This window comes from Camelus bactrianus, chromosome 11 (assembly GCF_048773025.1).
Source record: "Camelus bactrianus isolate YW-2024 breed Bactrian camel chromosome 11, ASM4877302v1, whole genome shotgun sequence".
In the NCBI taxonomy this organism is placed as follows: Eukaryota; Metazoa; Chordata; class Mammalia; order Artiodactyla; family Camelidae; genus Camelus; species Camelus bactrianus.
The window spans coordinates 67,973,676-67,998,276 of record NC_133549.1 but is presented as its reverse complement, the minus strand read 5'-3'; the positions used below and the strand labels follow the sequence as shown (position 1 = coordinate 67,998,276).

The 24,601-nt window shown below is 50.0% G+C and overlaps 1 protein-coding gene and 1 pseudogene across 3 annotated transcripts; both read left to right on the top strand.

Moving 5' to 3' along the window:
• The first annotated feature begins 6,370 nt into the window (after positions 1–6,370).
• Positions 6,371–24,256, top strand: DNAJB12 (DnaJ heat shock protein family (Hsp40) member B12). 3 transcript variants are annotated; one of them, XM_010963200.3, is made up of 9 exons: positions 6,371–6,605; positions 14,134–14,314; positions 15,476–15,621; positions 17,428–17,613; positions 17,733–17,812; positions 18,841–18,950; positions 20,405–20,577; positions 21,189–21,286; positions 22,468–24,256. In XM_010963200.3, exons 1-9 carry the CDS (start codon positions 6,473–6,475, stop codon positions 22,495–22,497), a joined length of 1,137 nt encoding a protein of 378 aa, XP_010961502.1. In that variant the 5' UTR covers positions 6,371–6,472; the 3' UTR covers positions 22,498–24,256. The 3 variants fall into 3 exon arrangements, with proteins under 3 accessions (XP_010961502.1, XP_010961504.1, XP_010961503.1); XM_010963202.2 differs by having other exon boundaries at positions 21,189–21,334; XM_010963201.3 differs by having other exon boundaries at positions 21,189–21,340.
• LOC105075387 (large ribosomal subunit protein eL21-like) lies at positions 9,522–10,088 on the top strand (annotated as a pseudogene).
• Positions 24,257–24,601: the final 345 nt, after the last annotated feature.

The following is a 24,601-nucleotide window of genomic DNA, read 5'->3' as shown; positions in this document are numbered from 1 at the left end:
ATTCTACAACTCTACTGCTTACCTACTGTGGGCCAGGCACTGAGCAAAGTCTTCAAGGAGTTTGCTAAAATTTTAGTAGGAAAATGGACAAAGGAAGCAATAAGTTTAAGTATAGGGTGTATGAGAGCATTTAGAAAAGCAAAAGGGCTATCTAATCCAAATTTTGAAGTTCAAGGCAGGCTTGCAGAGGGAAAAGAATTTTTTTAATTAAAAAACTGCTGAGACCTGAGGGTTGAGCAGGCGTTAACAAAGGGGGAAGTAGTGTCCAGGCAATGGCTACCAACTGTGCAAAGGTCCAACGGCCAAAAAGCGCATTTCTGAAAACTGAAGTTCTAAGGTGTATCCAGGAGGTACAGATTGGGAAGTGATTTTGTGACCCAAGGACTAATTAAGATAACAAAAAATACAGCTGGGCATTTTGAAACACACTTATAGATTGGTTATAGAAAAAAATCATGATGGGAATTTTAAAATGCTTAGAATTGAATATGATAATGAAAATACTAGATATTAAAACTTGTGGGACACAGCTAAAGCAAAACTTAGAAATGTCTTAACAACATCCATACATATTTCTAGAAGATGGGCTGACAATAAGCTAAGCATCAAAGTTGGAAAGTTGCCTCAAAAAGTTGGAAAAAGAACAACAAGTTAAAACCCAAACCAAAAAAAAAAAAAAGAAAAAATAATATTAGAAATTTTCTTTTTCAGGGTGGGGGGAGTGGATAATTAGGTTTATTTATTTATTTATTTGTAATGAAGGCACTGGGGATTGAACCCAGGACCTTGTGTATGCTAAGCATGAGCTCTCCCACTGAGCTATACCCTCCCCCAATAATATTAGAAATTTTTTAATGCATATAAATAGATACTACAGCAGTTTAAATAAATACTGTGGACAACTTTATGCCAATAAATTTGAAATGGATAGTTGCCTAGAAAACAATTTACCAGACACAAGAAAAAATTTAAAGATCTGCATAGACTATAATAAATTGAATCTGTAGTTAAAAATCTACTTACAACAAAAAGTACTTACCCAGATGGCTTTACATGAGGGCGGGGGAAAAAAAAATAGGACCAGGTTCTACAGGACCCTGTAAGCTCCAATAAGGAGTTTGGACCTTTATCTTAATGATACTTAGGAGCCACAAAAAGATTTAAGCAGGAAAATGATATAATGAGCTTTGCATTTTGGAATGATAACTTGCCTGCAATGCTACAGATGGATTAGAGTGGAATCCAGGTTGGAGACTGCCACAATAATCCAGTTAACAGATTTTGGAAGCCTGGATTAGGGGAATGACTGCAGAGTTGGAGAGTTGCTAACAGATTTGTAAGATGCTAAAATCAGGCCTGAGGGCAAAGGATGGAAATATATAAACTGGAGGATAATAGAGGAGAGTGAATAATTCAGCCTGAAACCCAGATTTGTTGGGTACCTGGGTGTATGGTAGTGCTCTGCAGGGGGATTGGGAGGCTGAGAGAACCGGGTTTGGGTGGAGAATGATGGAGCAATTTCTTTGACATGGTGTGGTGCCTGAGAGACATCCCAGTAGAGATATCTTGTAGGTAGGTAGATCTGAGTCTGGACCCAGGAAAGGGGTCTGGGGAATGTCCTAAAAACCTGGGCTCTCCCAATTTCAAGGCCAAATAACCACGGACACATGAAGTCTAAATCAGTGTCCTAATACCAGCTCCTTCTCTTCCCCAAGAGAAGCTGGGAATAGAGACCACTGACATGAAAGGAGTTTGAATCAAAGAAACTGTACTTAGGATATCCCTGAAACAGACAAGTTTGGTAGAAAGGGCTTCCAAGTGTCCTTGCCCTTATCTTTCCAGCCTCCAGCCTCTGGCCCTCCCTAGGTGTGGAGGACTCCTCCTCCTCTAAGGAGAAAGAGCAAAGCCTGAAGTAGAACTTTGGAGATGCTATGGGGAAATCTTCATGTGTTCGTTCAACAAATTTATTGAAGCTCAAATTGAAAATTCAGTTACTTATCAGTCATTCACACTCTTGGTGAATTTTCATCATCTTCAATGTCAGGTTTAGGTTTTCTCTTTTTTTATTCGGTAAATGTTCACATGTTTCCAAAAATCAAACTTATATAAAAGAGGCATACATTGAAAAACCTCATTCCCAACCATTCCCACAGCTGCATTCCATCATATGTCGTAGTTTAATCAAGAAGGGTGCTTTCTTCAGAGAGAGATTTTGGAGCCTGGAGCTCTTTGAAAGGGAGGCCCTGGAGGGTCACATTTGGAGGCAGCAGGGAGTCAGAGAGCAAAAGAGCAAAGAACAGGAAGTGGGGGTCATTCCACTGACTTGGCAAATGTTCCTGAATTCTTAGGAAGGAATTTATCCCCTTAGCCAGCTCAGGGAAACTGGAGCAAGTGTTTGGGAAGAGAAAAAACTGTCTCTGGGATTCATTTATTCTATTCATTTAACAAATAGGAAGTGAGCCTCTATTCGGTATCAGGCCTTGTGCTCAGACCATGGGGAGACTGAGGGCAAGATCTCATCTTGGTTTAGCTGGAGACAGGATGTAAACAGACTCACAACTGCAGGGCACCATCTGTGCAGGGCAGTGAGGGTGTGTGTCCATGGAGGGGCCAGGCTTAAGTGCTATGGGAGTTCAGAGCAGAGAGAGCTCCTGGAGGAGAAGACCCTTTCCAGCCTCAGACCCAGCCTCAGATGTCACCTCCCCCAGGAAGCCTTTCCAGTTCTATACACACAAGTAACAGCTCCCTCTACTGAGCCTCTTCGAGCTCACACACAGCCCCCCGTTGTACTTACCACACTGTCTTCTAATTCTTTTTTTCTTTTTAATTGAAGTTTAGTCGGTTTACAATGTTGTGACAGTTTCTGGTGTACAGCATAATACTCTTAATTCTTTTAAAATCTGTCTCCCTTACTAGATCGGGAGCTCCCTGATGTCAGGTTCTGTCTTTTATTCATAGTGCATCTCTGAATCCCTAAAGCTCTGCACAGTGCCTGGCTTTCAGTGTGGACATGTGACTATTAAATTAATTCCATCTCTTCACAGAGAAGATATGAGTTTAAGCTGAGCCCTGAAGAAGGAGTTAGACTTGGACGGTGGAAAGGATAATTAAGGAGAATAGGCAGTTGGACAGGGGTGGGGTTAAATGTATCATAGTAGAGATGGGGAGGGGACAAGAGGAGATTAAAGCATGTTAAGGTCAGAAAGAATTCTTGGTGTCCCTGGAGGAGAGGAACTGAAGGCTGGTGGTGACCTAATATAAGGGTTGTTTCAGTTCTAGGAGCAAAATGAGGAGATTCTTAGGTTCATTTTCCCAGTGACTTCTCGATATCCATTGAGACAAGAAAGGATTTTGTCTCTCTTTTTAGGCTACATCCTTCCACTGATACCATGATTCCAGCTAGTCAGGATAGAAGTTTCTAATTTTTTCCTTAGATCAGAATCATGACAACTTGACTTCAAGAACTATGAAGGAGAAACTGTAACTTCAGGTCATCCCTGGCATACCAGTTTGGTTTTTAAACAACATCTATAGACCAAGGGCTGTCAGGTTTAACATGAACTGAGCAGGAATGTGGCTTTCTTCCTGGCCTTTGGACTGAGAAGGACCCACAGAAAGTCAAATGGCCTCGGGACAAAAAAACAAGACACCCAGTTCAAGATCTATTAGAAAGGGAGGTAGTGATAATGGAGGCTGGTTAGACCAGCATTCAGGCTTAATTTATAATCCCTTCTGAAATAACAAATCCTTTCTGAATTGAAGCAGTTCCAGGGCACAGCTCAGCAGCAGAAGTGAGGAAAGGGAAATTCCAAAATGAGGTCTGAAGAGGTCGTACCACACACCTAGTCCACCTGCCTCTCCAGATCCTTCTCCAGACTCCAGCAACCAAACCAAGTTACTGACGATGGACTCAAAATTTAAATAAGATTTTTGTCTGTTGTATACATTGTAGGAAAGCAGAGGAGGGCTTACCAGCCAGTAGCTGGGCAATTACAGTCTGGTTCCTGAACACAACAAATGACGGGTCTTCTTTTCCACGAGTACCCTCTTCACAAAGGGAAGTACCTGTGGTCAGCCAGAGAAGCAGGGCCTCATGACACTGAGGATATGGAAGAGGACACCTCATGATGCTTAGCAGGAGAGGGGACTCCCTACCAGCCCAAGGTCAACAAACCTCAGAGAGGCTGTTTGAAAGGTGTTCCAGGGTTTATCCTTTAAGACAAATGAAAGACCTATCAATTAGTGGAGACCTTAACTTTCTCTCAGCGTAGAGTTGTCTTATTAAGAAGGGGCTGTTTTCTTCACCACCGGGATACTCTCTCCAGCTTGGAGTCATAAGAGTTTGCATTGGGAAGGGTACAGTCATGGAAAGGAAGGTTGGAGGTGAAGAAATTTTCAAGGGTGACCATGTAGCCAACGAGGCCATGACCTTGCTTATTATTCACTGAGACCATAAGAGCAATCTGAAAAAGAACTTCCTCGTGTTCTCACTTCCAGATCTACCAGCCAGCCCGCAGCATACCTGAACACTCTGCCATCCCTCCTGAAAATCAGTGACTTGTCCAGGCAGCTATCTAAAGCCATGCCCTCCCCTGTGCCCCAGATTCCACCTCCTCTGTCTCCTCTCTTTCCTTCATTACCAAAATTTCCTGCCCAATTAAATAATTCCTATCACAGAATGCTATAATATATCCCATCTTAAAAAACAAAACTTCCCCACATTCCTCTCTCTCCACTATTATTAATCCATTTCATCCTCACTCGCACTCTCTTAAATCCATCCCCATCAGGCTTTCACCTCTACCACCCACTGAAAACAATCTTGTCAAGGTCACCGCTGACCTCCACCTTGTAAAATTTCTTGGTCATTTCTCAGTCCTCATATTGCTTGGCCTCGACATAGGATTTGCCGAAGTTTGGCCCCTTCCCTCTTGAAACATCTGTTAAGTGAAAGTAATTTTCTTACTTCATGACTGCTTCTTCATTCTCCCTTCCTGGACAGCTGCTCCTCTTCCAGACCTCTAAATACGAGAGTGGCAGAGGGCTCAGTAATCAGACTCCTACTGTTCCCCATCTACACTCACTTTCTTGGTGCATGTAGCCCCATAGCTTTAAATACCGTATTTCTTTGTCCACCTGGTCTCAAAGCTTTAAATGTCATTTATATATACTGATAATTTCCAAAATTACATTTCCAGCCCCATCTTCTTCTCTAAACTTTACTTACATACAAATTCCAAATCTACATCTCCCCTTGACTCTAGAAGGCATCACAAACTTAACACACCCTAAATCAAACATTTAATAGTCCCTCTACCAAACTGCTCCTCCCACAATCTTCCCCCAATTTCTGTAAACGAAAACTGTCCACTTACTCATGGCAAAATCTTAGAGTCATCCTCACCTCCTTTCTCTCATATCCCACATTCAATCCATCATTCATCCAATCCAAAATCATTTTGATTGTGTCTTCGAAATATATCCAGAATTTAACTATTTCTAACACCTCCACCGTCACCTTTATCCAAGTTACTATTAATTCTCACCCGGATTATAGTAATAACCTCCTAACCTGTAGGAACCTCTTATCAAATCTCGCTGGGGAGGCCAAGTAATATAAGGACTGAGAAATGATGGATTTGCCAAAGTGGGTCATTGGTAGCGTTGGTAAGATCGCTTTCACTGGATTGATTGGTAGGCATGAAAAGCCTGACAGAGCCATAAAGTGGAATCCTACATGCTCCTTGTTGATCCCGTAAGAACTCACCAAAAAATTCCCCTCTCAAAGCCTTCGTATTTGCTTATCCTTCTGCCTGGACCACCTTTCTTCTAGATTGTCACATCTGGAATACCTGCACGGTCACTTGCGCGCGAGCGCGCTCTCGCTCTCTCTCCACTGAATTCAGATTTCTATTGAAGTCATCAGGCTATTTAAAATAGCACCATCCTCTCTCAATCCCTTTATTTATCTTCTCTTTTTCTTTTTCTCTTCATAACATTTATCACTATTTTACTGTATCTCTGTATTGGATGTCTCCCCACCCCACTACACACACTCGAATGTAAGTTGGCATGGGTTTGGTTTTGTTCAAGACTACCTAGACTGGCAAATAGTGGGTACTCAATAAATATCTGTTGAATGAATAAATAAGCGACCTTCGTCTCAAACGCATAGTTACTACCAAGAACATGCAAGCATACGAAACTTTAAGACCTCCGAAAAGGACCCCGTAGGCTCCAGGAATGTGGGTATGCACCCTTAATGCCTTTCTTAGACGTCCTGACGTCCCCCTCTTAGAAGACATACGGTAGCGCTTCCGCCCTCGCTCAAATCTCGCTCAAATCTCGGAAAAGGAGGGGCGAATGTTTACGTCATCATCCTGCGCCCGCCTGCCCCGCGACGCGCCGGCGGCTGGCGCAGCCCTTCGCTCGCCCGGCCTCCCCCTCCCTGGTTCCGCGCTCTGGTTCCGCCATGGAATCCAACAAGGATGAAGCCGAGCGCTGTATTAGCATCGCTCTCAAGGCCATCCAGAGCAACCAGCCCGACCGGGCGCTCCGCTTCCTAGAGAAGGCGCAGCGGCTCTACCCGACGCCGCGAGTTCGCGGTGAGTATGAGGCGCCGGAGACACGGAGGGGACATTAGAACTGATAGGGGGAATACGGGAACGGACCGACGGGAGCAGTTGGAAGAGGGGGAGGGGTGGCGAGGCGCGGCTACGCCTGCGCACTGAGACGCGTGGTGGCCGCCGGGAGGTGTAGTCTTTTGACTTCCAAGCCTCTCCAGGATGCTGGACACCTGATGACGGGGGCGACAGCGACTTCAGCTTTCCCAGTGCTTGTGGAAACCTCTTGAGATTTGGAGTTCCCCCCAAGAATGAGAAGCGGTGGCACACGGTGCGAAGGGAACTTACATGGAAGCAAAATCGAACTACTTTTCCCAAGGGGCCATTCGGTGGCCCAGGGCCGGTTGCCGGCCTGGGCAATATTATAGTTTAGGAAAATAAACATAACTCTTCTGAAGAAGAGAATGGGTTTTAGAGAGGGAAAGAAGACTTCTGACTTTCGGACGGCCTGAAAAAGCGTCTCCATATCTTCACTCCCTGACACGACTCCAGACGAGTGCCAGGGACCACCATCCCCAAACTAGAGCCTGCCTTTTTCCCACTCCACACACCACCTTGGACTGTCTCTCCTGAGACCGGGCTCCTCACTTCCTCCTGGAGCCTCTTCTCCCGCTTGCGGGATTCGAGCTTTGGCCTTGTTGGAGACGCTGACCTCAGCCACCCCCATTCTCCCTTGCCCCCGAGAGTCCATCAGTGGCCAGTCATATGGACAGCTGGACAGCACCAGGCTGCTAAGCGGCTCTGGACTGAGGCTTCCAAACCACAGAGGGAATAGTGAGGTTATCTGTACTACTCATCACCTCACTGTACCCAGGAATCCTTTTTTTTCTTTAACCTAAGTCTTCATAGGAGTTTTTCGTCATACAAGCTGGAGGGGAGAAAGAGATCGTCCATTAAAGATGCAGGGTTTGTGCCTGCAGTTACCACTTAGTAAATTGTCTGGCCTGCAGTAGGTACTCAGAATCAGAAGACCTGGGTTCCATCCTGACTGCTACCATGTGATCTTTCTGAGCTTGGGTTTCCTCTTCTGGAAAATTAGAGGGTTGGCAGATAATGTGAATAAAAGTATCCCCATAGGACTTTTCAGTTTAGAAAGCTCTTTTGAATGTATTTTCTCATCAGCCTGCCCTATCAGGGAGTCGGAGCAAAGATCATTATCTTTGTTCTATAAATGAGGAAATACTTCAGTGGCCAGGGACCTGCCAAAGATTACACAGCTAGAAGTTGGAAAGTTCTGTGTCTCTATACATGTTTATTAAAGAAATGAAATGAACCCGAAGAGCAGCAGGCAGCCTTCTGACCTTCCCTGCCCACTTTATGAAATTGAGAAAGGGGAATGCTGGCAAAAGAGGCAGCCTGGAATGCCTGAATTTTCCTCCCTCCTGACTCTATAGATTGATCTTTGGCCTGTGTGCATTAGAGAGAGTTTCATTCTCTATTTTCCTGGACTCTTGAGGTAACTTGCTCAAGGAACTGTTCTGTGAAATCACACTCTATAAGAGGGGAGCCCTCTAGAGAAAGTTGGGGGCCCTCCAGCTCTCAGAGTTCTTTTTGACTCTGATACTTCTTGGGGTTCAGAAGCAGGCTGCCAGGAAAGGATGGTAACATCGTGGCCTGTGGAGATATTCTGTCAGCAGGCCTCCTCGCTCAGTTCAGGTGCTTAGATGAGTTTCCTTCCTGGAGCACAAGTACTGGAATTTGCTCAGACAGAAGAGTGACCTGCTGCCTATTTGTCATATTCATGTTCTTCTGGAAAGAGTATATGCCTCATGCCTGTCTGTACACTTCACCTTGTGCCATCTGCAGTCTTACACTGAGCTGACAAGGATGTGGGGGTAATTTGGGCTTGAGATGGAGAAACCTTGGTTAAAAAAATATTAGTAGTTGTCTACACTTAATGTTTGAAGTTTGAGCTCATTCCAGTTGCTCATTTAATGCAATAGATGTCTTTGTTTTGTTTTATTTGCAAAGTCTCCGCTTGATGCTAAGTGATTATAGCAGGATTGGCAAGACATGGTTGTTCACCTTAAGGAGCTTATGATCTAGTGAAGGAGACAAAGTTACAGAAAAAATAGTTTTGCAAATCATAAAGTAAGAACTGTGATTAAGCATAAATTAAGCACATTGTTAGATGCTGAGGACTTGAGGATGGACGTGAAAAATCCAGTCTCTGCCTTCCGTGAGTTCAGACTGGTGAGGTAGAGGGGAATTCTCGGGCTGGGAAGCATGGAGGATAAATTATAAGCAGTATCATGACAAGGATGTAAAAATAATGGTAAATCACAGTGAGGGAAGGCTTCAGGGAGTGGAACAGTGTGGGGGGCGGTGCATTTTTAACTGCACTTTGAAGGAAGGTAGGAGACTTGAAGAAGGGCATATGGGGAAAAGGACATGGAGGCTGGAAATTGTAAGAGGTGTAGGGGAAGGGATGGGTGTAGCAAGATTTGGAGGCTGTGGAGGTGGTAATTTGAGAATAGACAGGACTATGTTTGGAAAATAGAATGGAGCCAGATTGTGGGAATCATTTCCTGCCAGGCTGGAATATTTTCACTTTATTCTGTAGTATTAGAAAAAATTAGAAAAAATCATTGGCATTTTGCATACCAAAAGTAAGATACGGGTGCTTTTTTTTTTTTTTAAGGGTGCTGTTCTTAACAGCATAAAGGGTTAATGAGTGGGAAGAGAGACTCAAGGCAGAAACCAGTTGGGAGACAATTGCATTATGTAGGTTATGAGTTAAGAGGACCTGAGATAAGGCCTCATGGATGAGGATAAAGACATTGGAGAGGAAGTACCGAGCTTTCGGTGAGAAAGGGATGCTGAGAAGAAGTGGGGACTTAGAATCCAAGCCTGTGCAACCAGGAAGAAACCAAGGCTAAAGAACATGGGTAGGGCCTTTCAGCCGGAACCGCCATCTTCCAGTAATTCGCCGAAATGACCAATACAAAGGGAAAGAGGAGGGGCACCCGCTACAAGTTCTCTAGGCCTTTTAGGAAACATGGAGTTGTTCCTTTGGCCACATACATGTGAATCTATAAGAAAGGTGATATTGTAGACATCAAGGGAACCGGTACTGTTCAAAAAGGAATGCCCCACAAACATTACCATGGCAAAACTGGAAAAGTCTACAATGTTACCCAGCATGCTGTTGGCATTATTGTAAACAAACAAGTTAAGGGCAAGATTCTTGTCAAGAGAATTAATGTGTGTGTTGAGCATATTAAGCATTCTAAAAGCCGAGATAGCTTCCTGAAACGAGTAAGGGAAGATGATCAGAAAAAGAAGGAAGCCAAAGAGAAAGGTACTTGGGTTCAGCTGAAGCGCCAGCCTGCTCCACCCAGAGAAGCCCACTTCGTGAGAACCAATAGAAAGGAGCCTGAACTGTTAGAACCCATTCCCTATGAATTCATGGCATGAGAGGTGTAAAGAAAATAAAAGACCTGCACTGTAAAAAAAAAAAAAAAAGGTAGGAAGAGATGGGCAGAGTGTGAGGTGCCACTGGGATGTTCCAAAGAAGGTGTCAGCTCGGGGCTCAGGAGAGAGCTCCAGATTCCAGACTGAAAATCTGGTATCATCCGTTGGTTGGAGCTCATTAGAGTTGAGCCTGGGTGAGGTCACTGTGGGAAAAGTGAACCTTGTAGCAGCTGCGGCCACAGCCATGGGTCACATCTGCCCTTAGCCACTGGGCAGAGAGAGATGGAGCAGCATCAGGAAGAGGCAATCCCAGGAGAGGGCAGTGGCCAGGTAGCCATGGAGCCATGTGTCGAGGAGGTGGTGAGCAGCACTGTCAGTTGTGGCAGCGGCCATGTGGGAAAAGGACAAGTCTCAAAATGAAAGGGGAAGGAGCAAGAGCATGGGTGCAGGATTGGTCTTGGAGAAGTGGAAAGACATACAGAGGGAAGGGTTAGGGGTAAGAGGAGGCTCAGAGAAACCTTGAAGGGTGGAGGGACCTCACAGTGAAAGGTTGTGAGGGAACTTGAAACACGTACTGCAAGAGGAGGGGTGGGAAGGCACTGAGGGCTGGACAGTTGTCCTCAGGAACAGTAGCCATGCCCTGAGCTGGAGAGTTACAAGGCAGGGGTAGCGGAGCCAGTCATTCTCTTTATGAGAGTTTCTATCCAGCTTCTGCAGCCTGGTAGCCATTGGCTTCGCCTGAAGCTTAGTAACAATGGTGGAAAGTGCTAAGTTTTCCCAGGAGCTGATGAGCACATTGGCAGGCCTCAGTTTCCCCAGCAAACAAAGAGAGGGTTAGTCATGGAGGTCAGCCCACCTGCCTCAGGTCCTATAGAAGCACCTGGCACAGAGACCAACCGAGTTCACAATGAGTAGCTGGTAACATTATGATCTGGGCTGGTGAACTGGCTAGCAGGCTGGCCAGGGAGGTGAGGGGACCCAAAGGTGGGGGCGCCAGGAGGCTCCAAGGCTTCAGAAAGCAAAGTCTCAGCACTCAGCAGGCTTTGGAACAAGTTGCACCCATGAGATTTCAGCCCATCCCAGACTGCAGGTCCATGCCAAAGGCTGCCCAAGATTCTATGAAATGGCCGGCTGTGGGATCCAGACTAAGTCAGGAAGGCCAGCACACAGGGAGAAGGGAGGATTGGTAGCCGAAAGGGTTTGGCGTTCAGTTCCAGTACTGGCGAGGTCCACGGTCGGGTTAGTCAACCTTTATGAGCCCCACTGTGCGCTTGTCCTTCCATTTACCTTATTTCACTGAATCTTACTTGCCCCTCAGAACAGTCCCATGAGGGCAGGGATCATGTCGTCACTGAGGAATTAGATAACTTGACAAGGCCTCATGGCTAATTAGCGAGGGAACCAGGCTGTCTAGCCCCATTCCCAGGCTCTTTCCCTGTTCCAGCCTCCCTTCCCAACTTTGAGCACTACAGATATTGAGAGCCCGGAGATGAAGTGACGGTAGCAGACGACACATAGTATTTGCTGGGCATTGCGCTCAGTCCCTTGTCGGCATTCACTCATTTAGTCATTTATTCTTTCAACTCTCTTCAGGGAGGTACAGTTTTACATGGAGAAGTTCAGTTTACTTGTCCCAGATGACTACCAGCAAGTGGTGGGGCCAGATTTGAACCCAGGCAGCCTGACCCTCCAGTCTGGGTTTGAGGAGGGGCCGCCCCTGGTAGCTTTGGCCATAGAAATGCTCTCACATCTGCCTCATCTCCCACTGCTCTCATCCCAGCTTTGGTCTGTTGCATCAGTTTCGCTTCTTTTTAAATATCTACCAGCTTTCCTGGGAATGGGCAGAGTCCTAACTCCATCGCCACATTCAGCTGTTCCATCTCCTACTCTTTTGTCACTTTGCCTATCAGCCACTGTGCCATGAGGGATGTAACAGTGAGTCACGATGAAGCAGTCATATCCCACAGGCCTGGCAGACGGGGTGTCCAGGCCACAAGAGATACTCAGTTGTCAGCAACCAGAAATCTTGAATTGTCAACTCAAGTAGGAACCTTGTCTGTGACCCAGAACACATTCATTCCCCTTTGGGCTCTCTTTCTGCAGTGGAGGGAAATTGGACTGGTTGGTTCTGTGCAACTGCCTAAAAAGCTTCCAGAATCTGCCTGGAAAGGTACTGGAGCGAGTCAATCCCATTTCCTGGCTGACACTCCTGTGTACCTACAGCAACTGAATGGCTGATCATGTTGTCCTTTGGTATCAGCCTGGACTCCTGGGGCTTCCAGAGAAATCAAAAATAAACGACTTCTTTAAAAGCCCTAGGAAACCAGCAAACCAGCTCCTCCCTCATTCCCATCTTGATCAGAATCACTTTCTCTGTTGGTTTCTTCCTTTGCCATCTCCTTGGTGCCTGGCATGGACCCGGAGTCTGGGACAGCCTGAAATCTCGCGGTTACAACTGGGTCCAAAGCCTGCTGGGTCCTGAGACTTTGCTTTCCTTAGCCTTGGAGCCTCCCGATCCGCCCCCACCTCCACACACACACCTTGGGTCCCTTCACCTCCCTGGCCAGCCAGTTCATCAGCCCTTGTCACAGTATCAGCAGCTCCTCATTTTGAACTTTACTCTTTCAGTCTCTGTGCCGGTTGTTTAGACACATCTCATTTCTTCCTCATCCCCCACTGTGAGGAAGCCGAGAATCGGAGACATATCACACATCAGCCAGGGTCCAAGTGTTAGGCAGTGAGGTGAGATTTAAGCTGGGTCTTTCTGAATGAAATGAAAGAATGAGCTGTTCTTCTGTACTTCGAACGACTGTGCTAGAAGGGGCTCCCTCTGCCAGACGGATGGGCTCTAGGATGGCAGCACAGCCGAGGGTGTGGATTCGGGAGCTGAACATCCCATAGTAACATCACGTGTTGCCTAGTCACCTCGTGCAGGTGATCAGATGCTGCTCCTTCCTCACGACAGGGATGGTAGTAATAAGACCCCCCTCCAGGGCCACTATCAAGGTTAAACTGGCGAAAACCATGTCCAGGCCTGCTTACTCCAGCAAGCGCTCATCACTATGGCTCCTGGCTGAGCACCCTCTCAGGGTTTATTCCAGGAGCCCCTCCACCTGCTCATGTAGGCAAGCTCGCCTGTCAACCTCTGTTTGGATTTCCTGGCTGCTGACCCGGTGAGAACACGTGTTTACTGCAACTAAGGCAGCAGTGGGTCAGGATGCAGTGGTCCACGTGAGCCAGTGCTCTGCTCCCAGCAAGTCCTGCTCCACGCCCTTCGGGGGAGACCCACATGCGTTGCAGTAGAGAGTGTCTGATACCCAGCACAGTGCCTGGAGCCCAGCAAACATCTGGCACATTTAGAGAAGCTGGGGACAGGCGGGGCCATGCTACTGTCCTTCCTCAGCACAGAGGTGTTCTATAGGGGCATAGGTCTGTGCCCAGAGATGTGGGCCTTTCCTCATTGAGTTGGCAGGGACCAGGGACTTGGTATTGAATAACTGTGCCCCTCACTGAGGGGGATACTAATGCCCTGTATGGACTCTGAACACTGAAGTAGGACATTGACATGGTCAGCCATTTGGAAAAAGCTAACAGTAGCAAGTAGTAAGTAGTAAGCACAGCAGATGTCTATCCTGAGTCTCACACCACCTCCGCCCTCTGGGGGAGAATCATTGCCCCCGTTCCTCTCCACCGCTCAGCGAAGGCCTCCAGGAAGCCTTCTGACCAATCCCAGCTGACTCGGATGGTCATGTTTGGTGGGATCCCCATTACAGAGTACTTCACCCATCTTGGCATTCAACAGAGGGTGTCTGTTAAACACAGTACTTTGGGATTTTAAGAACAGAGAGTTAATAGTTTATTTTATGTGGAGTTTAAAGATGACCTGTACCCTGAGAACTGTGGGCCTAAGAGAGCAGGTGACTATCCCATTAGCCCCTCACAGGCCCAAGTCAAGGAAGGAGCTGGTGGCTTTGGTGGAGGAAAGAGCACATGGGATGTGCAGGTCCTGGGATCTCCTGGGGCCAGTCAGTCCCTCGGCCTTTGCACGTGGCCTTGCTGGAGCAGGAGCCCTGAACGCTTTCCTTGCTTTGCACAGCCCTGATCGAGTCCCTCAACCAGAAACCACAGTCTGCCAGTGACCAACCCCAACCCACAGAGTCAACCCATGCGACCCAGAGGAAAGCAGGTGGGGCCAACACCCCCTCAGCCAATGGTGAAGCCGGAGGAGGAGAGAGCACCAAAGGCTACACCGCAGAACAAGTAGCATCCGTGAAAAGGTAGAGGGTGGGGCCCGGCGGGCGGGGCCCAAGCCTGGCGCTGTTGGGATGTTTTCAGATCTAGAGAAGCTTCCTGCTGCCTGTCACCTACTCACACCTTGCCTCCCACAAAGCCCTGGAATAGAGTGTGGGCACCAGAGCTGCACTGTCCCGTCCCGCCAAGACAGCCCACAGCAGAGGCTGTAGATGCTGACACCGCTGGCTTCCTCTGCTGCTGGCCAGCAGGCCCTGGGCCTCTACATGGCTCTGTTTGTCAAGAGATGAGGCCTGGTCTCCCCTCCAGATAATCCTCCAGCCCACACTTTCAGACCAGAGCCTAAGCAGGGTGGAGAGGAGGCAGGAGAGGGTATCCCTCCCAAGGCATGGGCAGGCCCTGCACAGAGCCGCTTACTACCAGGCTAAGACAGTCCAGCCAAGGCTTCTCAGGAATAGATACCCCCACTCCCATTTTCCCCCAGGCCTCCCCACCAGCTAGCCTGAGGCGCCCCTCCGAGGCCATTCCCACATGGTCCTGGCTGCTGGTGAAGACATTAGCAAGCTTCAGACCTGGGGTTCAGCCTGTGTGTGGCCTAGCGTGACTAGTTTGCCATAAGAGCTTATGCCAAAGTACGTCTTTCTGACCAGACAGCATTTCGACTGGACAAGCCCATGCGTTGTAGGCAATAGAAACTGATTGTGGGGAGGTGGGAAAGCCTGAAATAAGCCAAGAGTCAAGGAGTCTCCAGGGACCTCAGGAGTAAGAACTGATGGAAGAGAACTAGCGTCTGTTCAGGGCCCTGTGATGAGGTGAACAGATACCTGCCCTGTCTGACCTCTCCGTTAGCCCCTCGGACTTGGATTGCCAGGAGGGAGTAGAGCTGGCTGAGCTTGGGACGCACCTGCCCTCAGACAGAGGCCCGAGTGACAGATGGACAGTCCTGAGGTTGCCTCCAGTGAGGGTGCCGTTAGCTCAGGGAAGAGGTTCCTGGCCTGGCAGAAACAGCAGCTGCCCCCTCTTAAATCCTTAGTGTATTCTTGGTGTTCCCACTGGGCCTGTCCTGCTGGTCCCCTGAGCCTGCTCGGAGCTGAGCACCCACACCACTTTTCCTTGCCCGCCTCACCTCCCAGCCTGGGCCCACGTAGAGCTCCCCTCCCACCCCCACACTCTGCTCCCTCCCCCAGGGTCAAGCAGTGTAAAGATTACTACGAGATCCTGGGGGTGAGCAGAGGGGCCTCAGATGAGGACCTGAAGAAGGCTTACCGCAAATTGGCCCTCAAGTTCCACCCAGACAAGAACCATGCGCCTGGTGCCACTGAAGCTTTCAAAGGTAAGCCAGCCCCATTTTCCTGGTGTCTGGGTGTTCTTCTGTCCTTGGGAGGGAGGGAATAGGGGCTTTTCCAGAGAGTGGTCTTGGACTCAGGTCCTACAGCTCAGGAGCTGCTCCCTGGGAGGAAGGTCCCAGTAGCCCCTCTAGCCCAGCGGGCCTGTCAGAGCTCAGACAGGGCGGCTTCTGCCTCCCCTTCCTCCTAATTCCCTGGGGGTGACAGGAGCAGAGCTGAGGCAAAAGAGGGCTGATGGTGTCTCTAGGTTTCACAGTGATTGCGAGGCAGAAGCAGGCCTCCTGCCTCACTTCCCCATCCTGGGGTCCTGGTAGTAGTTTCCCCGTGCTACCCCAGGCCAGGAGCCCCTGGCTTGGTGGCCTCCTCCCGCCAGCAGCCATGCACAGCCCACCCAGGCTCTTCACACACACATGCTCCCTCTCACAGCGCGCACGCCCTAAGGCCTGGGGTGGGGGCATGGAAGTCTTTCTGGCCTCAGGGCCTGTTGGTTCTGGGATGGGTGCTGCAGTTCTGGCTGAAATCATAAGCTGCCCTTTCATGTTTCTATTTTCATTAAACATACTAGGCACATACCAGGCTCTGTGCTGGCACCATGTTGCTGAGCGCTGTGGTTTCCCATCTCCCCTAGGCCTCTCTTCTCTTGTGCCCACCTTGTCCTCAATGGGACCTTCAGGGTCTTAGTCTGACCTCCCTCTGGAGGGAAGCATGCTGACTAGCCCTGCCTGGCCCAGACAGGGTCTGTGTAGTCCCGGGGCTGTGACCATAGCCAGATGGGGAGCCCGCGGCAGAGCAGACCCCGCGACCTGGTGTGCCGTCTCCTGGGGCCTGCCCCAGGTGTTCCATTCCAGGCTACATGGGGCAGTCTGAGGGCATCTTCCCCCACTGCCTGTCCGCCAGCCCAGGAGGGAGGAGGAGAATGGGAGTGGAGAGGCAAGGTAGCTGTGGTTAATGTTTCTCCAGATCTGGCCCTCGAGGCCCTTATTCTCAGGGGTTGCACATTCTGAAGCAGTTGCTGCTTTGACCTACTCCTTTGAGAGAGTGGGCCACTGGAAAAGGAGCAAGGAGGGCTTGTAGCACAGGCTTCCCACTTGGGCTAGGCCAAGGTTCCACAGCTGGGACAGGACCCCAGGGAAAAGGGGGCTCACCCAGGCCACACCACCAGCAGTGGAGGAGGCTTTACTAGAGCCCAGGCACGTGGCCAGCACTTCCCGCTGCCCTCAGTTTACAACAGCACATCATGCGTGTGTTCAGCCCTCAAGTTGTGCTATGACTTCAAGATTACATAACTTGCAGAAAGGAATGCCCCATCCTACTGGACACGTCAAGAGAGAGAAATGAAGAAGGGGGCGTTTTGGTGGTTTTCATGAAGTCAGAGAGCAGACTTGAAGCAAGACATACTTGGATTTGAGTCCTGGCTCTGCAGCCTCAGACCTGTGTGAACTTACACTTGACCTCTCAGAGCCTCAGTTTTCTCATTGGTAAAATGGAGATGGGCTGTTAGGAGTAAGTAAGATAAACCCCGTAAAGGATCTGGCATGTAGGAAAAATTGGACCATTGTCAGGAGGTAGAAAATGAGGAGCCTGAGTTTTAGTGGTGCACCCAGCGCGGGCTGCCTGGATGCAGAAGTATTTCCCCCCAAACCCCACCCCGACTCCACATACAAACTCTTGCCAAACAGCCACACTTCCCACTGGCCCCAAGGACTCCTTTGTAGAGCACCACTTGAATACCTGAAGGAATCGAGCCCTTTGCCACCCACACCTCCAGCCTGACCTTTCTATCTCTTTTCCAGCTATCGGCACAGCATATGCAGTACTCAGCAACCCAGAGAAAAGGAAGCAGTATGACCAGTTTGGTGATGACAAGAGCCAGGCAGCCCGGCACGGCCATGGGCATGGGGACTTCCACCGTGGCTTTGAGGCCGACATCTCCCCTGAAGACCTCTTCAACATGTTCTTTGGCGGTGGCTTTCCATCTAGTAAGTACCCCAACTCCCCCTATAGTCAGGTCTCCCTGGTAGTGATGGTGGGCGCCTGGATGCCAGCCCCTCCCCTTCCCAGCAGCCCCATCTCCTGACTCAGTCCCTCTGACCCCCAGGTAACGTCCATGTCTACAGCAACGGCCGCATGCGCTATACGTACCATCAAAGGCAGGACCGCAGGGAGAACCAGGGTGATGTGAGTGAGGGCACTGGGGAGAGGACGGGGAGGGTGCCTAGTCCCACCCAAGGGTGTGGGACCTGGGCTGGGGAGTGACATCCCTAGCCAACTATTCTGGGACAGCAGTGCCCCCATGACTCAGCCAGGAAGCCTTCTTGGCCCCTGCTTGCCATTCTGCTGAGGGACACCAGAGGGAGCCACACTCCACATCACCCACAATGGGAGTAGGGGCTTGATGGTCTTTCTTGGGAAATGTAATGCAGAAACTTCTCTACCTGCAGACAGGTTTGAGTGTGAATGGCCTTTGTGTAGTCCAGTTGTTTTTAAGGCCAAAGTGACATTTTGCAAGCAATGGAAAGATAAACTTCATGAGAGAATTGTAAAGGATGACAACATAGGACTGGTTTTTCTTTGCTTCTTTTCAGTGCTCTTAAAAATATGTATACAAAAACTGGCAATGTGTCAAGCATATTTTGAATGCCACAGATTATGAGAACAACTGGCTAACATTAAAATACTGTGGACAATTGGAGAGCATTTGAAATTATGGCAGACAGAGGGGACAATGTGGCCCTCGGTTTTTGTTTATTCATTTTTTAAACTTTTATTTTTGTGTGTACTTAACCTACAGGAGAGTTTTTTTAAATCACAAATTATCACACAGTGAACAAATTTATTAACTTTTTTGTAATTTCTTAACTGGCAGTTTTTTAATTGGTAGTTTAGTCTGTATGATTCAAAATTCAAAAAGGTGTGAGTCCCTCCAGCCCTGCCTTCCGTCCTCCTGGAGGCAGCCACTTCTGCTCTGTTTTCATTGGTATTCTGTCACAGGTAACTATGTGTACCCACCTCCACCCGTATTTAACACCCGTTGCTGCTTTCTTTCTATCTGGGGAAGCTGGCAGGTGGAGGAGGGAGTGGTGCCTGCGTGGCAGCTGACTCCCACCACTCAGGCTCCGTTGTGCTGGGGGAACTGGTGGTGATTGCAGCCAACATCACACCTGCACCCAGGTCCGGCTTGGGTGACCATTGGCTCTTCCCTCCAGGGTGGGCTGGGGGTGTTTGTCCAGCTGATGCCCATCCTCATCCTGATCCTCGTGTCAGCTCTCAGCCAGCTTATGGTCTCCAGTCCACCCTACAGTCTGAGCCTGCGACCGTGAGTACCCGCAGCTGGGGGCGAGGCCGGGTGGTGGGCAGACAGGGAACATGGGAGTCTCACCCCCATCAGGGGACCTTCCTTCCCATCCTGGTCCAGCAGGTTCTTGATCAAAGTGCAGAAAGCTACTGAGAAAATAGGCTTTCCCTGTTAAACTCAGGTTCTTGATCTTTTTAGAATCACAGTCCCCTAAGGAAAGGCAGGTCTGCAGGTCTCTTTCCCAGAACTCTGCACACACAGTTTTGCATATGACTTCACAGGTTTCATGACACTCTCCCCATCTTATCTGCTGACCTTGAGATAAGAACCGCTGCTCTTACACTCTGGTTGGGGGCCCTGGGGCCATGGAAAGGACAGGGGCTCTAGAGTCAGCAAGGGTGGCTTTGAATCTCAGCTCCTCTGCCAACTAAACAGCTGTGTGACCCTGGATGGGTTATGTAACTTCTCTGAGACTTGGTTTCCTCATCTATAAAACGGGGACATCATCTACCTGCTTGAGAAAATTGAATGAATAATACGCACAGTATGCCAGGCTCCTTAGAAATGCTTGACAGCACTAGTTGGATGAATATATGGTCTCAACCACCAGTAGTGAACTTGGGCACTTAAGGCCCCAGCTCCCCTCATTTGTTTCCAGCATGTAGGGCACTATCTGATATGAGCAGCTGCTCAGCTTCTGTTGGTGAGAACCCTCTGCCCCCACCTAGTGGCCTGGCTCTGCCAGGGAGCCTGGCAGGATCCCTGTCAGCCAGCAGGGGGCAGAATCGGTCCACTGGACCCCCACCAGTGAGTTCAGGCTCTCTGTGGCCTGCTGCCAGGCTTCTCTGCAGTGGGAGAGCTGAGAGGCAGCAGGGGGCAGGCAGGGGCTGTCCTCACCAGAGCACTGACTCCTGTCTGCATGTTGAAGCTCTTCCCAGAGCTTGCAGAGCCTGCAGCTGGAGCTAGAAGATAGAATCCAAGAGTTGGAAAGATGTAACTCATTGGAATCCTTCTTGTCATTTTGTTCCTAAGCCTCTTAACTCTAGACTAGATAGGCAGGCAGCCCCTAGCAACGATTGGCTTGGATGAATGAGGACACAGAGGCACAGGGGGTTCGGGTCACACAGCTCATCAGATGTGGATCCTGGAGTCATTCCAGGTTCCCTACTTCCCTGACCAGGGTGCCTCAGAAAGGGACTTCTCCCCAAAGGCCTCGGGTCAACAGGCCAACCGTGTGGTAAACAAAGAGCCCAAGGAAAGGCTTGCCATAGTCTGGGCCCCTCGTGCAGGAAGGACACCCTGCCTTTTCTCCAGACCCTCATTTTGGGTGGTGAGATCTCCTGCTCCAGTTTGGGAGGGAAGCAGCTACTCCTGTGTCTTGTGTGGTGCTGCCTGTCGGGGGCCCAAATCAACCCTAGAGCTGCCCTGGGCCTTGGGACCCACACCCACTTTGTGCCTGGTTTATTTCTGGCCAGATCAGTGGGCCACGTCCACAAGAGAGTTACTGACCACCTGAATGTCGTCTACTACGTGGCGGACACGTTCTCTGAGGAATACACAGGCTCCAGCCTCAAAATGGTTGAACGGAACGTGGAAGATGATTATATTGCCAATCTCCGAAACAACTGTTGGAAGGAGAAGCAGCAAAGTAAGTGTGAGCGTGTGTGAGCGTGTGTGTGTGTGTGTGTGTGTGCGCGCGCGCGCGCGCACATGCTCACGTGCACTTGTTTGGGGGCACAAAGCCTGAGAGCAGGGAAGGAGAAAGCCCTGCTTGCCCTGCGATTGGTGGGCCCAGCACCTGGCACTGCCCTGTGCCAGCCAGCCACCTCCCAGCCAAGGGCTGGACTCCACCCCTGCACTTCCCCAGGGCTGGGAGCCGGGGCCACCTGGAGATTTCCTCCAGCTTCCCCTACATCACTGCAGTCAGCCTGTTGTTTGGCTGCTGTAGAGCGAGATGAGAGCAAATCTCCTGGCCACCCACTGACGGGCATCTGGATCTATCTTTGGGACCCTGGGGAGGTCTGACCAGGATGACATGTTGTCACGTTGGCTGCCCTCACCTACACTCTATAGAAAGGGGCTTCTATTCCGCTCCCAAGTTGGGACCATATTTGCTTCTCCAGGGTCTACCCTAAAGGGAAACCAGCTCTGCCCCAGCTCCTGGGCCTGCAGCTGGCTTCCCCACATCACCGCCCAAGGCCAAGCAGGCATCATAGCAGTCTTAGAGGTGTGCCCTAAACCTGACCCATTGCTTTGCAGAGGAAGGCTTGCTGTACCGGGCCCGCTACTTTGGCGACACAGATATGTACCACAAAGCACAGAAGATGGGCACCCCAAGCTGTAACCGACTGTCAGAGGTGCAGGCCTCCCTGCATGGATAGTCCTGGGCCAGCCGTGCCACTGAGGTCCAAGTATGAGCCAGGGCCTCCTCTGCCCTGCAACTTTTGGCAGCTCTGGCCCTGGTCGTGAGGCAAAGGGGGAGGTGGGGAGCCTGGTGATCATGGCACAGTTTCCCTGTCCCCGGCCTGACCTCTAGCCTGCAGAATTCAGACAACTCTGGGGTGTGCTTGGAAGCTGAAGTGTGTTTCAGCCCCCTAGTGCTGCTCCACCCCACCCCACCAACCCCCTGGCTCCGGAGCTGTGGGACATCCAAGAGCCAGGCAGATGCCAGAGCACGAGGCTGCTGCTAATGGCCACTCGTGCCTCCTTGGTCTGCTCTAGCCATCAAGTCCCCCTGGCCCTTTTCCAAGTGCAGCCAACTATTATCTGTGCCCTGGGATTTAGGCTACCAAGTGTTACTGGGCCCACACGCTCCCCACCTGACACCAGGATGAGCCATGTGGGAACGGGTGGGCCAAGAGCCCTTCCTCTTCCCCTGTCCTTCCAGGCGGGAGGAAATGGAACAAGATGGATGGGCAGCCAGACAATGGGCAGGGGAGGGGGCCGACAGCCTGGGAGCGGGAGAGGCCCGTGCACCAGGCTGCTCCTCGTCTGGTGGGATCAGAGGCACTCTTGAATGCTGCACCTGGCAGCCTGGAAGCCACAGGCATCCAGCCTGCCCAGGCATCTCACCTGTGGTCTGAGGAAGGAAACAGAAGGTTATAAGTTCAGGACCAGACACAGAACCCTCAGCACAGAAGGGGTGGGAAAAAATGAAAGGTGCTGGTAGCAGGATCCCTGCCTCCTTTACCCCTGTGTGTGGGTAGGAGGCTCTGTTCCTAGCGTCTGCCAGAGGGGACAGCTTAGACCAGGCCCAGAGGCGTGTGGGCAGAGCCGGTGAAGGTTCTTTTCTGTGATGGTAGCCTGCCCACCCCCTCCTTTGCCTTTGTCCCCTCAGCAGGGATCCAGCTCCAGAGTCTGCTTTGAGGCCATTTGCTAGTGCCCCTGGGAGAAAGAAATAGACTGCAGGAGGGAGATGGGCGGGAGGGCTGAGGTGGACAGGACAGGGCCCGGCTGGGCGGGGGGCCAGTTTGTGTAGGGTAAGCTAGACACTCCAGGGCATGTGACTGCAAAGCTAACTGTTACCTCTCCTCCCCAGACTATGAAATCCCTGGAGAATTTTTGGTGACATGCACTGAGCCAAGGTGATGGACTGTATATTTAAGGAAAGACATAAAAAGAAAAAAAATTAAAATGGAATTGGAGGCCGAACGCCGCACAACTGCCCTCTCTCTCACCCAGTAAATGCAGAAAGCTCTTAGGACAGACAGGAAAACCTGCCACAGGGCTGCTTCCCTTCCTCCCAAGGCTGGCAGAGGCTCTGGCTCCACATCGGCTCTCTCCTAGGCTACGGAAACCATGGCAACGGAAGTAGAATGTCAAACTTGCAGCAAGTGTCTGTGGGAAGGGCTGGGGGAGAGGGCGCCCAACTGCCTTTCTTTCTCCTCCCCGGAGCCACCAGCAGTCACCTCAGTGGAAGCAATCAGAGGTGCTGGCCAAGGATAGGAGGAAGAAAGAGAACTCTCCATAGAATGTAATTTATAGATGCGTGTATGTGTATATATATCTATTTATATGTAAATAGCATATATAAAGAGATATATATATATAGTCTACTTTTTAACCTCTGCAGGGATTTGGTTAAGTTGTTTAGTTGATTTCTCCCCTGTTGTAGAAAACGAGACCTGTTTGGGGAAGGCAGCCTGGTCCTTCAAAGGATAGACCTTAGGCACAGCAGACAGCATAAGGAAAGTCGGGTCGTAGCTTTTAACGTTCCCTCAACCCCAGCCTGTTTTTGATGGCAGCAGTAATCATGATGGGATAAATGTGTAGAAAACTTGGAAGGTTGCCAGGTTTATGGTTAAGCTGGAGGGGAGCAGGCTGCAGGGCGGAAAATGCCCGTGGGGCCAGGTGCCAGGTCAGTACTGAGTCATGGTAGAGGCCCCAGACGGCGGCCTGTGGGGGTGAGACCACCCACCTCACGCTCTGGCCAGCTCAGGTGGGCGCTTGGTCCTGGTGCCCAGGAGCCCTCTGACCCCCTCCCCACTCAGTCCCTAAGTGAGTTTTGCCTTATAGGTGCCACAGGGCACAGCCCTGTGGTTACGTCTAGTTTTTCCTAAGTCATGTACCAAGGACTCCAGAAGGCTTTTCCTCCAAGAGTCAGCCAGGTGGTGCCCAGGACCCTGGGGCAGCAGCCAACTCCTGAAGAAAGTCCGTGACTCTGGACACCTCTGTCTCCACCCTCTGTGGACATGATGCCACCCAGCCTTCTCTCATGCTTTAGACAAAGGATGTACGTGAATCGGGAGGGTTTTCTTATCTTAACCTTCAAATGAGAGTTTTTCTCAAAACAGCAGTTGCTGCCAGGGGAAGGGAGGGAGGTTTTATTTATTCCCACAGTTTATACTGGGCCTTTTGGAATTACCGTTTTTCCCAAATTTTCCTCTGGCGGTGGATATTTCATTGAGTCCGCCATCCTCCAAAGCCTTACTACCCCAAGCTGCCAGCCAGGGTGGGATCACCACCCTCCCAGAGCCTCTCTTGGCTCTTTTTTTAAAAGTCCCCCAACAAATAGGATTCTTGCTGGGAAAGGAAGGTTGGCCAAGAAATGTCAAACATGGTTTTTAAACAAGGTCCTGCCCTGTGAGGAAGCGGCCACCCCAGGTGCAGAGAGATGCTAAGAACTGGATGTGGGTAAGAGCGCCCCACCCTTGGGGCCCCCGGTGCTCTGCCCCCACCACCCTGACCATCTGGTCCTGGTAGACGTCCCTAGATGGGCTGAGCCACGTGCAATAAGAACATAGGTCCTAATGGATCCCCCGAGAAGCTGTATTTCTTGAATTAGAATTCTGAAATTGTATATCTATAAATATATGTTTATTATGTGATTGGTTGGCGTTGGTGCATCTGTGCGAGCTGGGGGGGGGGCACAAGCCCCTGTTGCTATTGATAATGTCCAGCCCATACGTCAAGGAGTTTTTGGTGACAGCTTGAATGTCCCCTCACCACTTGCCCCAGCCGACAGCCACTTCGGTCACAAGAATTGTTCTAGGGCTGACTCCACTGAAGCAAAAGGTAAGAGACTCAATTAGGCCAGGACCCTGGGGTCCCTGACACCAATCCAGGGTGTATGATCACAACCTCTGCTTCCCCCTGGTCCTGCTCCCTCCCTTCATTCCATCCAGAATGTCAAGGTGTCAGTCAAACAGATTCAGAAACTTCCTTCTCCCCAC

Excerpts from the sequence above, each read along its gene's own strand:
- DNAJB12 (XM_010963200.3), top strand. The coding sequence starts at position 6,473 with ATGGAATCCAACAAGGATGAAGCCGAGCGCTGTATTAGCATCGCTCTC. Across the intron at positions 14,315-15,475 it reads CAAGTAGCATCCGTGAAAAG|GGTCAAGCAGTGTAAAGATT; the intron begins GTAGAGGGTGGG and ends TCCCTCCCCCAG. Across the intron at positions 17,813-18,840 it reads GCAGGGAGAACCAGGGTGAT|GGTGGGCTGGGGGTGTTTGT; the intron begins GTGAGTGAGGGC and ends TCTTCCCTCCAG.